This window comes from Mustelus asterias, chromosome 4, assembly GCF_964213995.1.
Source record: "Mustelus asterias chromosome 4, sMusAst1.hap1.1, whole genome shotgun sequence".
NCBI lineage: Eukaryota > Metazoa > Chordata > Chondrichthyes > Carcharhiniformes > Triakidae > Mustelus > Mustelus asterias.
The window spans coordinates 151,334,436-151,348,605 of NC_135804.1; the positions used below are offsets into that span (position 1 = coordinate 151,334,436).

The 14,170-nt window shown below is 45.5% G+C and overlaps 1 protein-coding gene across 1 annotated transcript in view; it reads left to right on the plus strand.

Moving 5' to 3' along the window:
* Positions 1-1,595: 1,595 nt before the first annotated feature.
* The window catches only part of chmp1b (charged multivesicular body protein 1B), a 45,053-nt gene continuing 32,478 nt past the window's right edge, over positions 1,596-14,170 (plus strand). Inside the window, exons 1-2 of the mRNA XM_078211952.1 lie at positions 1,596-1,725; positions 10,656-10,753. Of these exons, the coding sequence (XP_078068078.1) occupies positions 1,710-1,725; positions 10,656-10,753 (114 nt within the window). The 5' untranslated portion in view covers positions 1,596-1,709. The remainder of the gene's footprint in view (positions 1,726-10,655; positions 10,754-14,170) is intronic.

Sequence of the window (14,170 nt, forward strand, 5' to 3'; positions counted from 1 at the left end):
TTTGGTATCACATTCAGTTGAATGATGTTATGATGTTGAGAGAAGTTGCCCTTACCACTTTCTTGGCATTCAGCCTCCAAGTCTACAAGACTATGAGAGGCATGGACAGAGTGGATAGTCAGAAGCTTTTTCCCAGGGTGGAAGAGTCAATTACTAGGGTGCATAGGTTTAAGGTGCGAGGGGCAAGGTTTAAAGGAGATGTACGAGGCAGATTTTTTACACAGAGAGTAGTGGGTGCCTGGAACTCGTTCCCGGGGGAGGTAGTGGAAGCGGATACGGTAGTGACTTTTAAGGGGCGTCTTGACAAGTACATGAATAGGATGGGAATAGAGGGATATGATCCCCAGAAGGGTAGGGGGTTTTAGTTAAGTCGAGCAGCATGGTCGGTACAGTCTTGGAGGGCCGAAGGGCCTGTTCCTGTGCTGTAATTTTCTTTGTTCTTTGTTCTTTGTCCTTCAACCATCTACCTGATCTGGCCTACATGTGACCCCAGACCCACAGCAATGTGGTTGACTCATAACTGCCCTCTGTAATGGCCTACTAAGCATCATTAGAGATGAGCAGTGATGCATACACCCAATGAATGAATTAAAAAGGTTATACTCTACGCTCTTCTCATTGTCCTCTGAGATAGAATAGAGGCGCCTCTTGTTGAAATTATTAATGATTTTCTTATACTCATGATCTCTACTTTTGTAGTCTCCACAGTTAGAAGCATTTTATCTATGTCTACTGTGTCAAATTCCTTTCATAATTTAAAAGCCGGCTATCAGGTCACGTTCTTTTAAAGAAAGGAGCCCCAGACTATTCAAGCTTTCCTGGTAATTATGTATTCTCCATTGTAATCATTGTGAATGCTTTTGTATCTTCTTCACTGTTGCTAAATTCATAGAATCCATAGAATTCTTTTTATAACAGAGAGGCAAGATCAGAAAATAATACTCCAATCGTGGACAAATGAAAGGTCTATCCAAATTTAACCTAACTTCTGTGCTTTTCAATTCTATTCGTTTAAAAATTAACCCCATTCTAAGTTTGTTCATTTCTAGTCAAAGCAGCCTTCATCACTGCATGGAGTAATTGTGTGTCTATACCTCCGCATCCCTTTATTCCACTGCCACATTTAGATGCTTAATATCCAAGCAGTATGTGACTTCCTGATATTGCTTCCAATATTCAAACCCTCATATTTATCAATACTGGAATTCATTACCAAATAATATGTATATTTACACATCTATTAATGCCTTCATGTTTTCTGTTGCAGTTAAGAGGCTATGTCTGCGAAATAAGGCAATTAGTTAACCACAGTTTCCAATGGAAGCAGTGAAAAGCTCGAGGTAGGCAGGAAACAGTTAATTTAGGTTTGTATTGCCTTAGTTGCGCTGTAACTGTCGTATGGAGAGATCAACGATAGTTTAGGTTGTATTGATTGATGGACTGTAACTTTGCAGGAAACGTCTTAAGCACACTTTGTATTGCTCTTGTTGAGGGACATGGAGAGTTGCAGGGAAAGGGTTAATAACAGATTCTATTGGTTCAGTTCAGGGTGGGGGTTGGGCAGGGAAAGGGTTAATGATGACGCAGCCACACCCGGCTGTGTTTGTGATGTTGACGGAAGTGACGCCAGGGCGCTCGGGCGGAAGCGGAAGCGGGGCTGGTGTTTGTTTGGGAAGCTGATCAGCCGGAGCAGAGCGCGGCCTCCCACCATGTCCAGCCTGGAGAGTATCCTTCCCGCGGGGGCGGCGCGGCCCGGCCCCGACCCCCCGGCCCCGAACCCCCACCCCCCGGCCCGGCCCCGACCCCCCGGCCCCGACCCCCCAGCCCCCGGCCCCGAACCCCCGGCCCCGACCCCCCGGCCCCGAACCCCCGGCCCCGACCCCCCGGCCCCGACCCCCCGGCCCCGAACCCCCGGCCCGGCCCCGACCCCGACCCCCCGGCCCCGACCCCCCGGCCCCGACCCCCCGGCCCCGACCCCCCGGCCCCGACCCCCCGGCCCCGAACCCCCACCCCCCGGCCCCGGCCCCGACCCCCCGGCCCCGACCCCCCGGCCCCGACCCCCCGGCCCCGAACCCCCACCCCCCGGCCCCGCCGGCAGTGTGGCCAACTCGGCCCGGAGATCTCGCCAATGCCGTTGTGACTCCGAATCCGGAAATAGCTTGGGGCGGGCCGGCAGCGGGGCACCACCCCCCCCCCCGGTGTGTATGATTGGGGGAGGGAGGCAGGCAGCCCCACTCGGGGGGTGCAGGAGGATGGCAGTGCCTCTGGGTGTTGTGGGTGTGGGGTCGCCTCCACTTGGACCTTGTGTGGATTGGTCGGAACAGAGCAATCCCAGAGGAGGATTTGGTGTGGGAGGAGGGTGGTTCTCTGGCACAAGGGTGGCCCAGTTGGGCACCCTATGGGTATGGCAGCAGCACCTCGGGTACAGATTGGGGGATCGCAGCCACTTGGGTGTAGATGGGTGTTGGGGCAGTGGACCCTTGGGTGTCAAAGTGCTTGGGGTTGCAAACAATCCCTCAAGTACGGAACATGGGAGAATGGCAGCCCCTCGGGTCGGAGGGAGAGGGGTTAAACTGCAGCCCCTCTGGGTGTTGGGGGTGTGAAGCAGTACTGAGGGCTGGGTGCAGAGTAACCTTCATTCAGGTGTGGTGTAGGTTGCCAGGGGTGCAGCAGTCCCAGTCGGGAATTTTGGGTTGGGGCAGAACTGGGGTTGCACCTTTGCGCAAGCGTGGCCCCCTCTGGGACTTTGCTGGTGATGGCACCAGTTTCTGCCCATATCATCCACCTGCAGGCCAGGTTGCTGTTATTGGGGCTGGTCCACCTAAACTGTCCTGTCTAAAAGTAAACAGCACTACCTATGCTAGGTGTTTACCTGAGTCTGACAGGAGGCGGTCTGTTGCTGACTTCATTTGGAATCACTCTCAACTTTAGTTCAAATATCTCCCCCTTTGGATCCAAGCCAGCTGTGTGGCATTCAGTTCTTTTTTTAGCGACAGTGCAAACCAATCCCTGGGTGCTTTCAGAATGTCAGCGGAATGCTTTCTGTGCAGGCATGTTTAGAAGCGTGTATGTATTTCTATGGAGAATGTACGATGTAGTTATCTCCCATCTCTCTACTCTGGTACCTATTATGTTAAAGCACTTCCAGTATTTTAGTTATAGTGTAAACCCCCTGCCCCCCTCCTCACCTTCCTCACCCATAACATTAATCCAAAATGGAAAGAGTGAAAATTGAATATATGATCAGTGGGAAACCTTATTAACTGGAGTTGAGTTTTGTGAAGAATGATATTTGGATCTATTAATGTGCTTACGCACTCAGTTACAGCTTAAGCCACCAATCATTGGCTGTAGCATTCTCCAGTTGTGTTTTATTGTCTGACCCTAAATACTTACCTGTATGACAAAAACAGGTCATCTGCCTGTTAAGTAGCATGTTCTATTTAACAGAATGATTTCAAACAGAAAATGTTGGAAAAACCTCAGCAGGTTTGACAACATCTGTAGAGAGAGAATAGAGTTAACGTTTCAAGTCTGGATGAACCTTTGTCAGAGCTGAAAACAATATGTGTTTGGTTCACAATGCTGATTTGCAGAAACAGAGGCAACAGGGGCCTTGAAAGAAATCTTTGTATCCTTTACAGGGGAGGTCCCAGAGGATTGGCAAATAGTCAATGTTGTTGCTTTGTTTAAGAAGGGTAGCAAGAATAATCCAGGTAATTACAGGCCGGTGAGCCTGACATCAGTGGTAGGGAAATTATTGGAGAGAATTCTTCGAGGCAGGCTTTATTCCCTCTTGAAAATAAGTGGGCGCATTAGTGAGAGGCAACATGGTTTTGTGAAGGGGAGGTCGTGTCTCACGAACTTGATCAAGTTTTTCGAGGAAGTGACGAAGATGACTGAGGGTAGGACAATGGATGTTGTCTACGTGGACTTCAATAAGGTCTTTGACAAGGTCCCTCATGGCAGACTGGTACAGAAGGTGAAGTCGCATGGGATGAGAGGTGAGCTGGCAAGGTGGATACAAAACTGGCTCGGTCAAAGAAGTCATGATGTGGAGATGTCGGTGTTGGACTGGGGTGAACACAGTAAGAGTTTTAACAACACCAGGTTAAAGTCTAACAGGTTTATTTGGTAGCAAATACCATAAGCTTTCGGAGCGCTGCTCCTTCGTCAGATGGAGTGGAAATGTGCTCTCAAACAGTGCACAGAGACACAAAATCAAGTTACAGAATAAAGAAGACAGAGAGTAGCAGTGGAAGGGTGCGTTTCTGAATGGAGGGCTGTGACAAGTGGTGTTCACAGTAAGGAGTCTAACAACACCAGGTTAAAGTCCAACAGATTTATTTGGTAGCCAACGCCAGTAACTTTCGGAGCGCTACTCCTTTGTCAGGTGAGTGGGAGATCTGCTCATAAACAGCAAACAGGGCATATAAAGACACAAACTCAATTTACTGAATAATGATTGGAATGCGAGTCTTTACAGCTAATCAAGTCTTAAAGGTACAGACAATGTGAGTGGAAGGAGCATTAAGCACAGGTTAAAGAGATGTGTATTGTCTCCAGACAGGACAGCCAGTGAGACTTTGCAAGTCCAGGCAAGTTGTGGGAGTTACAGATAGTGTGACATGAACCCAAGATCCCAGTTGAGGCTGTCCTCATGTGTGCGGAACTTGGCTATCAGTTTCTGCTCAGCGACTCTGCACCGTCATGTGTCGTGAAGGCCGCCTTGGAGAATGCTTACCCGAATATCAGAGGCCGAATGCCCGTGACCGCTGAAGTGCTCCCCCCAACAGGAAGAGAACAGTCTTGCCTGGTGATTGTCGAGCGGTGTTCATTCATCCGTTGTCGCAGTGTTTGCATGGTTTCCCCAATGTACCATGCCTCAGGACATCCTTTCCTGCAGCGTATCAGGTAGACAATGTTGGCCGAGTTGCAAGAGTATGTACCGTGTACCTGGTGAATGGTGTTCTCACGTGAGATGATGACATCCGTGTCGATGATCTGGCACATCTTGCAGAGGTTGCTGTGGCAGGTTTGTGTGATGTCGTGGTCACTGTTCTCCTGAAGGCTGGGTAGTTTGCTGCGGACAATGGTCTGTTTGAGGTTGTGCGGTTGTTTGAAGGCAAGAAGTCTCACTGGCTGTCCTGTCTGGAGATAATACACATCTCTTTAACCTGTACTAATGCTCTCTCCACTCACATTGTCTGTACCTTTAAGACTTGATTAGCTGTAAAGACTCGCATTCCAATCATTATTCATTATTCTGTAAATTGAGTTTGTGTCCTTATATGCCCTGTTTGCTGTTTATGAGCAGATCTCCCACTCACCTGACGAAGGAACATCGCTCCGAAAGCTAGTGGCGTTTGCTACCAAAAAAACCTTTTGGACTTTAACCTGGTGTTGTTAGACTCCTTACTGTGTTTACCCCAGTCCAACGCCGGCATCTCCACATCAAAAGTGTTGTTCCTCAGGGATCAGTGCTGGGACCTTTGCTGTTTATAATATAAATGATTTGGAGGAAAATGTAATTGGATTGAATAGTAAGTTTGCGGACGACACAAAGGTTGGTGGATTTGCAGATAGCGATGAGGACCATCAGAGGATACAGCAGGATATAGATCAGATGGAGTTTAATCCGGACAAATATGAGGTAATGCATTTTGGAAGATCTAATACAGATAGGAAATATACAGTAAATGGCAGAACCCTTAACGTCATGATAGGCAAAGGGATCTGGGTGTACAGGTACACAGGTCACTGAAAGTGGCAATGCAGGTGGAGAAGGTAGTCAAGAAGGCATACAGCATGCTTGCCTTCATCGGCAGGGGTATTGAGTTTAAAAATTGGCAAGTCGTTGCAGCTTTATAAAACCTTAGTTAGGCCGCACTTGGAATATAGTGTTCAATTCTGGTCGACACACTACCAGAAGGATGTGGAGGCTTTGGAGAGGGTACAGAAAAGATTTACCAGGATGTTGCCTGGTATGGAGGGTATTAGCTATGAGGAGAGGTTGGAGAAACTTGGTTTGTTCTCACTGGAGCGACGGAGGTTGAGGGGAGACCTGATAGAAGTCTACAAGATTATGAGAGGCATGGACAGTGTGGATAGTCAGAAGCTTTTTCCCAGGGTGGAAGAGTCAATTACTAGGGGGCACAGGTTTAAGGGGCAAGGTTTAAAGGAGATGTACGAGGCAGATTTTTTACACAGAGTAGTGGGTGCCTGGACCTCGTTGCCGGGGGAGGTAGTGGGAGCAGATACGGTAGTGACTTTTAAGGGGCGTCATGACAAGTACATGAATAGGATGGGAATAGAGGGATCTGGTCGCCGGAAGGGTAGGAGATTTTAGTTCAGTTGGGCAGCATGGTCGGTGCAGGCTTGGAGGGCCGAAGGGCCTGTTCCTGTGCTGTAATTTTCTTTGTTCTGCCATTGCAGACCAGTAGCCACCAAGCCAAGAAAAAATAGGCAGATACCTTAATTTGATCTGCCACGGATCACCAACCATCGTAAAATCAGCTAATGGAATCACTTGAACATTTTCAAATTCACTTCAGTGGTTGTGATGTTTTCCAACGAAGCCAGTTAATATTTCTTGGGAAACGCACAAGAAATATTGATTCGATAACACTCATTGGGATCAGAATTGGAGTTCAGCTTCCTTTCTGGACCTGGTAATTTTTTGTCTTCTCAGGATTACCCAAGTCATGTGTGGGCAGTTAGTGCTTCTCACTGCTACTGCGCGCAGCTTGCCCCCTGACTGCTTGTCTCTGATGCTTCATGACATCTCACTGGCATTCTGCAACTTGTACATTCATAAAGTTAAGAATTTGCTGAACCAAAACACTGAACATCTGGACTGTGCAAGAGTCATTGCCATCTCAAAATGTGCATCATTAACCTGTCTGTATTTGGTTCTTCTGCATCATGGGAAAGTAATGGTCATATTGATGGGTGGCACGGTGGTTAGCACTGCTGCCTCACAGCGCCAGGGACCTGGCTTCGATTCCTGGCTTGGGTGACTGTGTGGAGTTTGCACGTTTTCCCCATGTCTGCGTGGGTTTCCTCCCACAGTCTGAAAGATGTTCTGATTAGATGCATCGACCTGGACAGGCGGCAGAGTGTGGTGACTAGGGGAATTTCACAGTAACTTCATTGCAGTGTTAATGTAAGTCTTACTTATGACTAATAAATAAACTTTAACTTTTATGATGCCCCACATGCCAAATAAAGTGCTAATCTTGTTCGCTGATATTCAGTTTATAGCTGTGAACCAATGAAGTGGTCAGCTAGCATTTGCCAGATGTGTTTGTAGAGCCATATGTTTTTTGTTCGTTTGTGGGATGTGGGTGTTGTTGGCAAGGCAAACCTTTATAGCTTATCCCTATTTGCCCCTAAGAGTATTTGGGTTACATTTCAAATGTTTCATGTCTATTTTAGCTCTGGGAGACAAAACCGTACATATAGTGTTTCAGGAGAAAGGTATTATGCTTTGAAATACGAACTAATGACATGTTCAAACTCTGCATTGTTGTTGGATGCAACTTACTGAAGACAGCGACTGTTATTTGAACAGGACTTCAGGAAATGTGCTTGTTCTGTCTCAAATATGTGTTAACTATTGTCTTGGAGCCTGTTATCAAACCTGCCATAACTATATCACAATTGTTGATCATGTTTTTGAGCGGATTATTTTAATGAGAATGGATTGCCCTTTTTACCTGCAGCAATTCGATTGGAGTTCAGTTGACCCTCTAATGTGCATTGGTGCCTGAGCGATTTTTAACAACCGTCTCGCTTTGGGAATCATGCCAGGCACGAGGCAGTTCATCATGTGACTTGTTGTGGATTACCCATGCCCCTCCCTCGTGCTTTCTGATGTCATCTGAATGCTTCAGTCAGATTATTTCCTGGTACTCTCCCTGATATCCAGGAAATTCTGACACTTTTCATGACTTTCCTATTTAGGAAGGATTCTAAATTGTTTTGCATTCTTGCCATGTTTCTGCTCCCCAACAAAAACAAAAAGGTGGTTTAGCTAAACAGTGAAATGTTGGAAAGGCACTTGGGGCTTTTAAAGTTTTTAAAGATTCTTTTAATGTTAAAGTTTATCAGTGTAACAAGTAGGCTTCATTAACACTGCAATGAAGTTACTGTGAAAATCCCCTTGTCGCCACACTGGCACCTGTTCGGGGGTGACATGGTGGCACAGCGGTTAGCACTACTGCCTCACAGCACCAGGCACCCGGGTTCGATTCCCAGCTTGGGTCACTCTGTGTGGAGTCTGCATATTCTCCCCGTGTCTGCGTGGGTTTCCTCCGGGTGCTCTGATTTTCCTCCCACAGTCCAAAAGACGTGCTGTCATGCAGTTGGTAAATTGCCTGTCATAGCTTATATTTATCCAGCACCTTGTAAGTGATAAAAGCTGCCAAGGTGCTTCACAGGATTATTATAAAACACAGCTACATAGGCAGATTTGTTCAGATGACCAAAAGCTTGCTCAGAGGTTTTGAGGAGTGATTATATTCCAGAGCTTGGGACCTAGGCAACTGAAGGCATAGCCACCAATGGCAGAGCAGCACAATTTGGGAATGTTGAATGGGTCAGATTTGGAGGATCCTAATGTGGAACAGAGATATTCGGATCAGGAGCATTTGATACCGCTTTACGTATTGAGTTAGTTACTAGGAATATTCCGTGGGATATGTTGTAGATGTGCCGGGGGTGGACTTGAATCTTGGTTGATGTGTTTGAATCAATATCCACTGGTCCCCACTAGAAAGTGTATCGATGTTGATATTGCTTAAAAACCAAACCATGTTCATTACCTCCTGGAGTTGAGTGTTTTGACACTGTTCACCATACTCATACAGAAGTCAATGAAGTGTAAATGACAGCACCCGCGTGGGCACAGCACCCACACCAAGTAAATCTGCTTCTGCCTGGGCGCAGGGAGAAGTCTTGTCAGAAAATACAACAAAAGAGAAAAGCTAAGGAAGATTTTTTTAAAGAGCTCGATACTCTGCAGTCGAACATGCGCTGCCCTCTGTATTGGCATGACATTCTAAAGATATTGTTTAATATGGCAATATTTAAATATTCAATGTTTATTACATAAAGTGCATATAATTTGTAAAAATAGGTATACCAGAATATATAACGTTTTCTTCCTGGTTTCTCCTCATGTATTTATTATACCAGTGTTAAGTCTGATCTTTTTTGCCCTGAATTATCAGGGTAATTAGAACAAAATCTAGAGTCAGGAGGTTATGTTGAACTTGTATAAGACACTAGTTAGGCCTCATCTGGAGCACTGCGTCCAGCTCTGGGCACCATACTTGAGGAAGTTGGAGAGAGCACAGAGGAGATTCACAAGAATGATTCCAGGGATTAAGAACTGTAACTATGAGGATAGTTCAGAGAGGGTTGGGGCTGTGAGACCTTGGAGAAAAGCAGGCTGAGAGGAGATTTGATAGAGGTATTCAAGACCCTAATGGACAGGGTAAATAGTGAGAAACTGTTTCCACTCAAGATCAAGAACAGATTCGAAATAATTCACAAAAGGATACAAGTGATGGGTGAAATTTGTTTCCTCAGCGAGTGGTTGGAGTCTGGAGTGTACTTGCTGAGGGGGTTGTGGATGTGGGTTCAATCAAGGTATCCAAAAGGGAATAAGATTGCTATGTGAAAGGAAAGAATGTGGAAGGTCATGGGGTAAAGTACAGGAGTGGGATATGGTACAATGCTCTTTGAGAGTCAGTGCAGACTGTTTGGATGAATAGTCTCCTTCTGCACTGTAAAGGTACTGTGATCAATGAGATGCAATTGAGACCTTTGCTGTTGGTGATTGGTCGAAGCACACATGATTTTTGTAATGGTCCATGAAGGCTAAGAGATGAATTTGTTTTCCAGTTTTCCTTCTGCTGAAGCTGCTAAATCGTGCTGGGACTGTTTCACAACTTCAGTCCAGTCATTCTTTGATGTGAATCATCGATAAATGCTTCACAGCTGGGGTTCTTTTCTGATCTGAAAGAGCATTGCACGTTATTTTAAGGTAATTCTAGGTGTAGTATTTTTTCATATTGCATCTGGTCCTGCTGACATGCAGTTCAGCTAATATGATGGGCAGTCTGTGTAACGGACATTGCACAAACCTGTTAGACCAGCCGAGGGATGGCTGAAAAGTTGCAAACTACTTTGTTCAGCCCATCTGTCTGGAAAATAGTCGATATGATACCGTTACTGATTACCTAAAACTGAATGACTTGCCAAGTTATTTATTTAGTGCTTTTAAATTTGTTATCTCCTTGATATCTACAGTAAAAAAAATAGTCTAGTTAAAAGTTTGTGTCTGTTTGGTCTGGATGAAATTAATTTTCTGTTTCGAACAGATGTGTTGAGGGTTATCAGATAAATTGAATGGCAGAGCAGATTTGATGGGCCAAATGGCCAACAGCTCTGACTCCTTTATAGTCTGATGGTTATATCGAATATTAGCAATATATTCATTAGTTGACCTTGAAACACTTGGCGATCCCAGATGCAGTAAATATTAAATCAGGATGGGGTTTTTTTTTGTACCATTCTTCAGTTAGTAAATGCTGTATTCCGATGGCAGTGGCCATTTTAGACGATACATCCTTAACATATCTTTCCAGAGCACCTGTTCAACCTTAAGTTTGCTGCAAAGGAACTTTCCAGAAGTGCCAAAAAATGCGACAAAGAAGAAAAAACAGAAAAAGCCAAAATCAAAAAGGTAATTAATTCCCTGTGTTTGTATATAGGCCAGCAGATGAGGAAAGATTTGATTTTTTTAAACATTTGATTTATTATTGTTGCATGTATTGGGATACAGTGAAAAGTATTGTTTCTTGCTCTATGTACAGACAAAGCATACCGTTCATAGAGAAGGAAAGAAGAGTGTACAGAATGTAGTGTTACAGTCATAGTCAGGGTGAGAATAGAGGTTTTTAAAGACATACAACAAGAGTGAAATGTAGAATTAAAGGGTGTGCTGGGGACAGCTCACAACAAGTCACCTCACTACAGCACCATAATAAGCAGCATTGAGCTGGTCAACTTTGTTGCTATTTGACTGAAAGAGTACCCTTGGCTCGTCCATTTCCCTCCAGCCCCATTCTCTCTTCCTCCAATACATTTTACTCCGGTTGTACATTGCCCCCTGGCTTTCTTCACCAATGGTGGTATTTTCAGCCGATCAAAATTTGAACATCCAGCACCTCACATCAGATGATTTCCCCCATCCTCGTCTCTCAGAAACATGGGAGATTGGATGACGGATGCTCCATGGAATGCAAACAAGCATAAGGCAGTTGTTTAAATTTTCTAACCACTGCTGTCTCCTACTGGTCAACAGTTATTAGGATTCCTGTGTGTTCAGCTTTGGAGCCACTTGCATAAACTGAATGACTGCTCTTTATTGTTTCAAACAGATTTCTTTTGGGAAACTAAATTTGTCAAACTTTCATTCTTTTCCCCACTGTGTGTCCTTATCACGATCATGACTATCTGCTAACTGAGCATCTCCTTGTCGCAAATTCTTTGACTGTGACTGTAAGCCTGTGGAAATATCAATTGTGTTCTATTATAGAACATAGAAAAAATACAGCACAAACAGGCCCTTCGGCCCACAAGTTGTGCCGGTCATGTCCCTACCTAGACTTATATATAGGCTTACCAATAACCCTCAATCCTATTAAGTCCCATGTACTCATCCAGAAGTCTCTTAAAAGACCCTATTGAGTTTGCCTCCACCACCACTGACGGCAGCTGATTCCACTCACCCACCACCCACTGGGTGAAAAACTTACCCCTGACATCTCCTCTGTACCTACCCCCCAGCACCTTAAACCTGTGTCCTCTCGTAGCAGCCATTTCAGCCCTGGGAAAAAGCCTCCGAGAATCCACCCAATCTATACCTCTCAACATCTTGTACACCTCTATCAGGTCACCTCTCATCCTTCGTCTCTCCAAGGAGAAAAGACCGAGCTCCCTCAGCCTATCATCATAAGGCATGCCAACCAATCCAGGCAACATCCTTGTAAATCTTCTCTGCACCCTTGCGATCATTTCCACATCCCTCCTGTGATGAGGCGACCAGAACTGAGCACAGTACTCCAAGTGGGGCCTGACGAGGGTCTTATAAAGCTGCATCATTATCTCCCGACTCCTAAACTCAACCCCTCGATTGATGAAGGCCAGCACACCATACGCCGCCTTAACCACCTCCCCTACCTGCGAGGCCGATTTCAGAGTCCTATGGACCCAGACCCCAAGGTCCTTCTGATCCTCTACACTGCTAAGAGTCTTGCCCTTGATATTATACTCCTTCATCCCATTTGACCTGCCAAAATGGGCCACTACGCATTTATCCGGGTTGAAGTCCATCTGCCACTTCTCCGCCCAGTCTTGCATCCTATCTGTGTCACGCTGCAGCTTCTGACATCCCTCCAACCTATCCATAACACCACCAACCTTCGTGTCGTCGGCAAACTTACCAACCCATCCCTCCACTTCCTCATCCAGGTCATTTATGAAAATAACAAACAGCAAGGGTCCCAGAACAGATCCCTGGGGCACTCCACTGGTGACCGACCTCCATTCAGAAAAAGACCTGTCTACAACCACTCTCTGCCTTCTGCAGGCAAGCCAGTTCTGAATCGACATGGCAACAGCCCCTTGGATGCCATGCCCTCTCGCTTTCTCGAGAAGTCTTGCATGGGGGACCTTATCGAACGCCTTGCTGAAGTCCATGTAAACCACATCTACCGCTTTTCCTCCGTCAATGTGTTTAGTCACATTTTCAAAGAACTCCACCAGGCTCGTAAGGCACGATTAGCCTTTGACAAAGCCGTGCTGACTACTTTTGAGCATACTTCTCTAAATGTTCATAAATCCTGTCCCTCAGGATCTTCTCCATCAACTTACCAACCACTGAGATTAGACTCACCGGTCGGTAATTTCCTGGGCTATCCCTATTCCCTTTCTTGAAGGGAATCAAAGAATCCCTACAGTGCAGAAGGAGGCCATTCGGCTCATCAAGCCTGCACCAACAACAATCCCACCCAGACCCTATTCTTGTCACCCCTATTTACCCTGCTCGTCCCCCTGACACTAAGGGGCAATTTACCATGGCCAATCAACATCTCAAGTGTGGGAGGAAACCGGAGCACCCGGAGGAAACCCACGCAGGCACAGGGAGAACGTGCAAACTCCACTCAGTCGCCCAAGGCTGGAATTGAACCCAGGTCCCTGGCGTTCTGAGGTAGCAGAGCTAACCACTGTGTCATCGTGCCACCCTATAAGCCTGTTCTGAATGGCATTCTTCTAAGTTCCACAAGACTGCAGGAAGATCGGAGCTGTTACAGGATTGAGTGTTGGTCTGTTTATAGATGTAGCCTGCTGAGGTTTCTCTTTTTCTCAGCACAATGCATGTGTTCGGTGTTCGTCATTCAAGATGAAAGAGATATATTTTTATTTAACTTAATTTAGCTGTGTTGATAGCGATGAGTCACAGTTGATTTAAGAGCCGCAATATGTTTGCCAATGACTTTCTTCCACGTAAAAATAAGCTGATACGTCACAGCCAGTATTTTTCCCAGTTTCTCTTAGGAAGATGATTAGTGAAAATCATTAACAGCAGTTCTTTTGCAGTTCAAATAATAAACTTTTGAAGGTGTAACATTTGCAAATTAAACCAGATAGGCAGATAGTATATCTGCTGCACTGATTTACCTAGATTTTCTTTGCAATTGAGACAATATTGTAGGATCTATAATAGTGATTTTTATGCTGCAGCCTAATGTTTACTTGTAATTCATCTGTTAGTTTCATGCAACTGATCGAATAGAATGCTTATTCTTCCATTAGAGTTAGAGAATACGACAGAACTGGTAACAATTCCAAGCAGCAAGGACAGTAATAGTTTCAGGTCAATCCTTGGATAGTGCTACATTAACAGATATTTTGTATATAAAGTCATACTTTAGTTTGTAGAAAGCAAGAACTCGCCTACAGGTTTTTGTCAAAGCGAAGGCTAAAAACGCAGTAATGATGGAACTTGTGCTGACTTCAACTCCGCATTGTTGGAATGCCCAAAATGTGGCATTCTGTATGGGACAGAACTTTGGGTGTATGTTGTGTCATGCCTTTG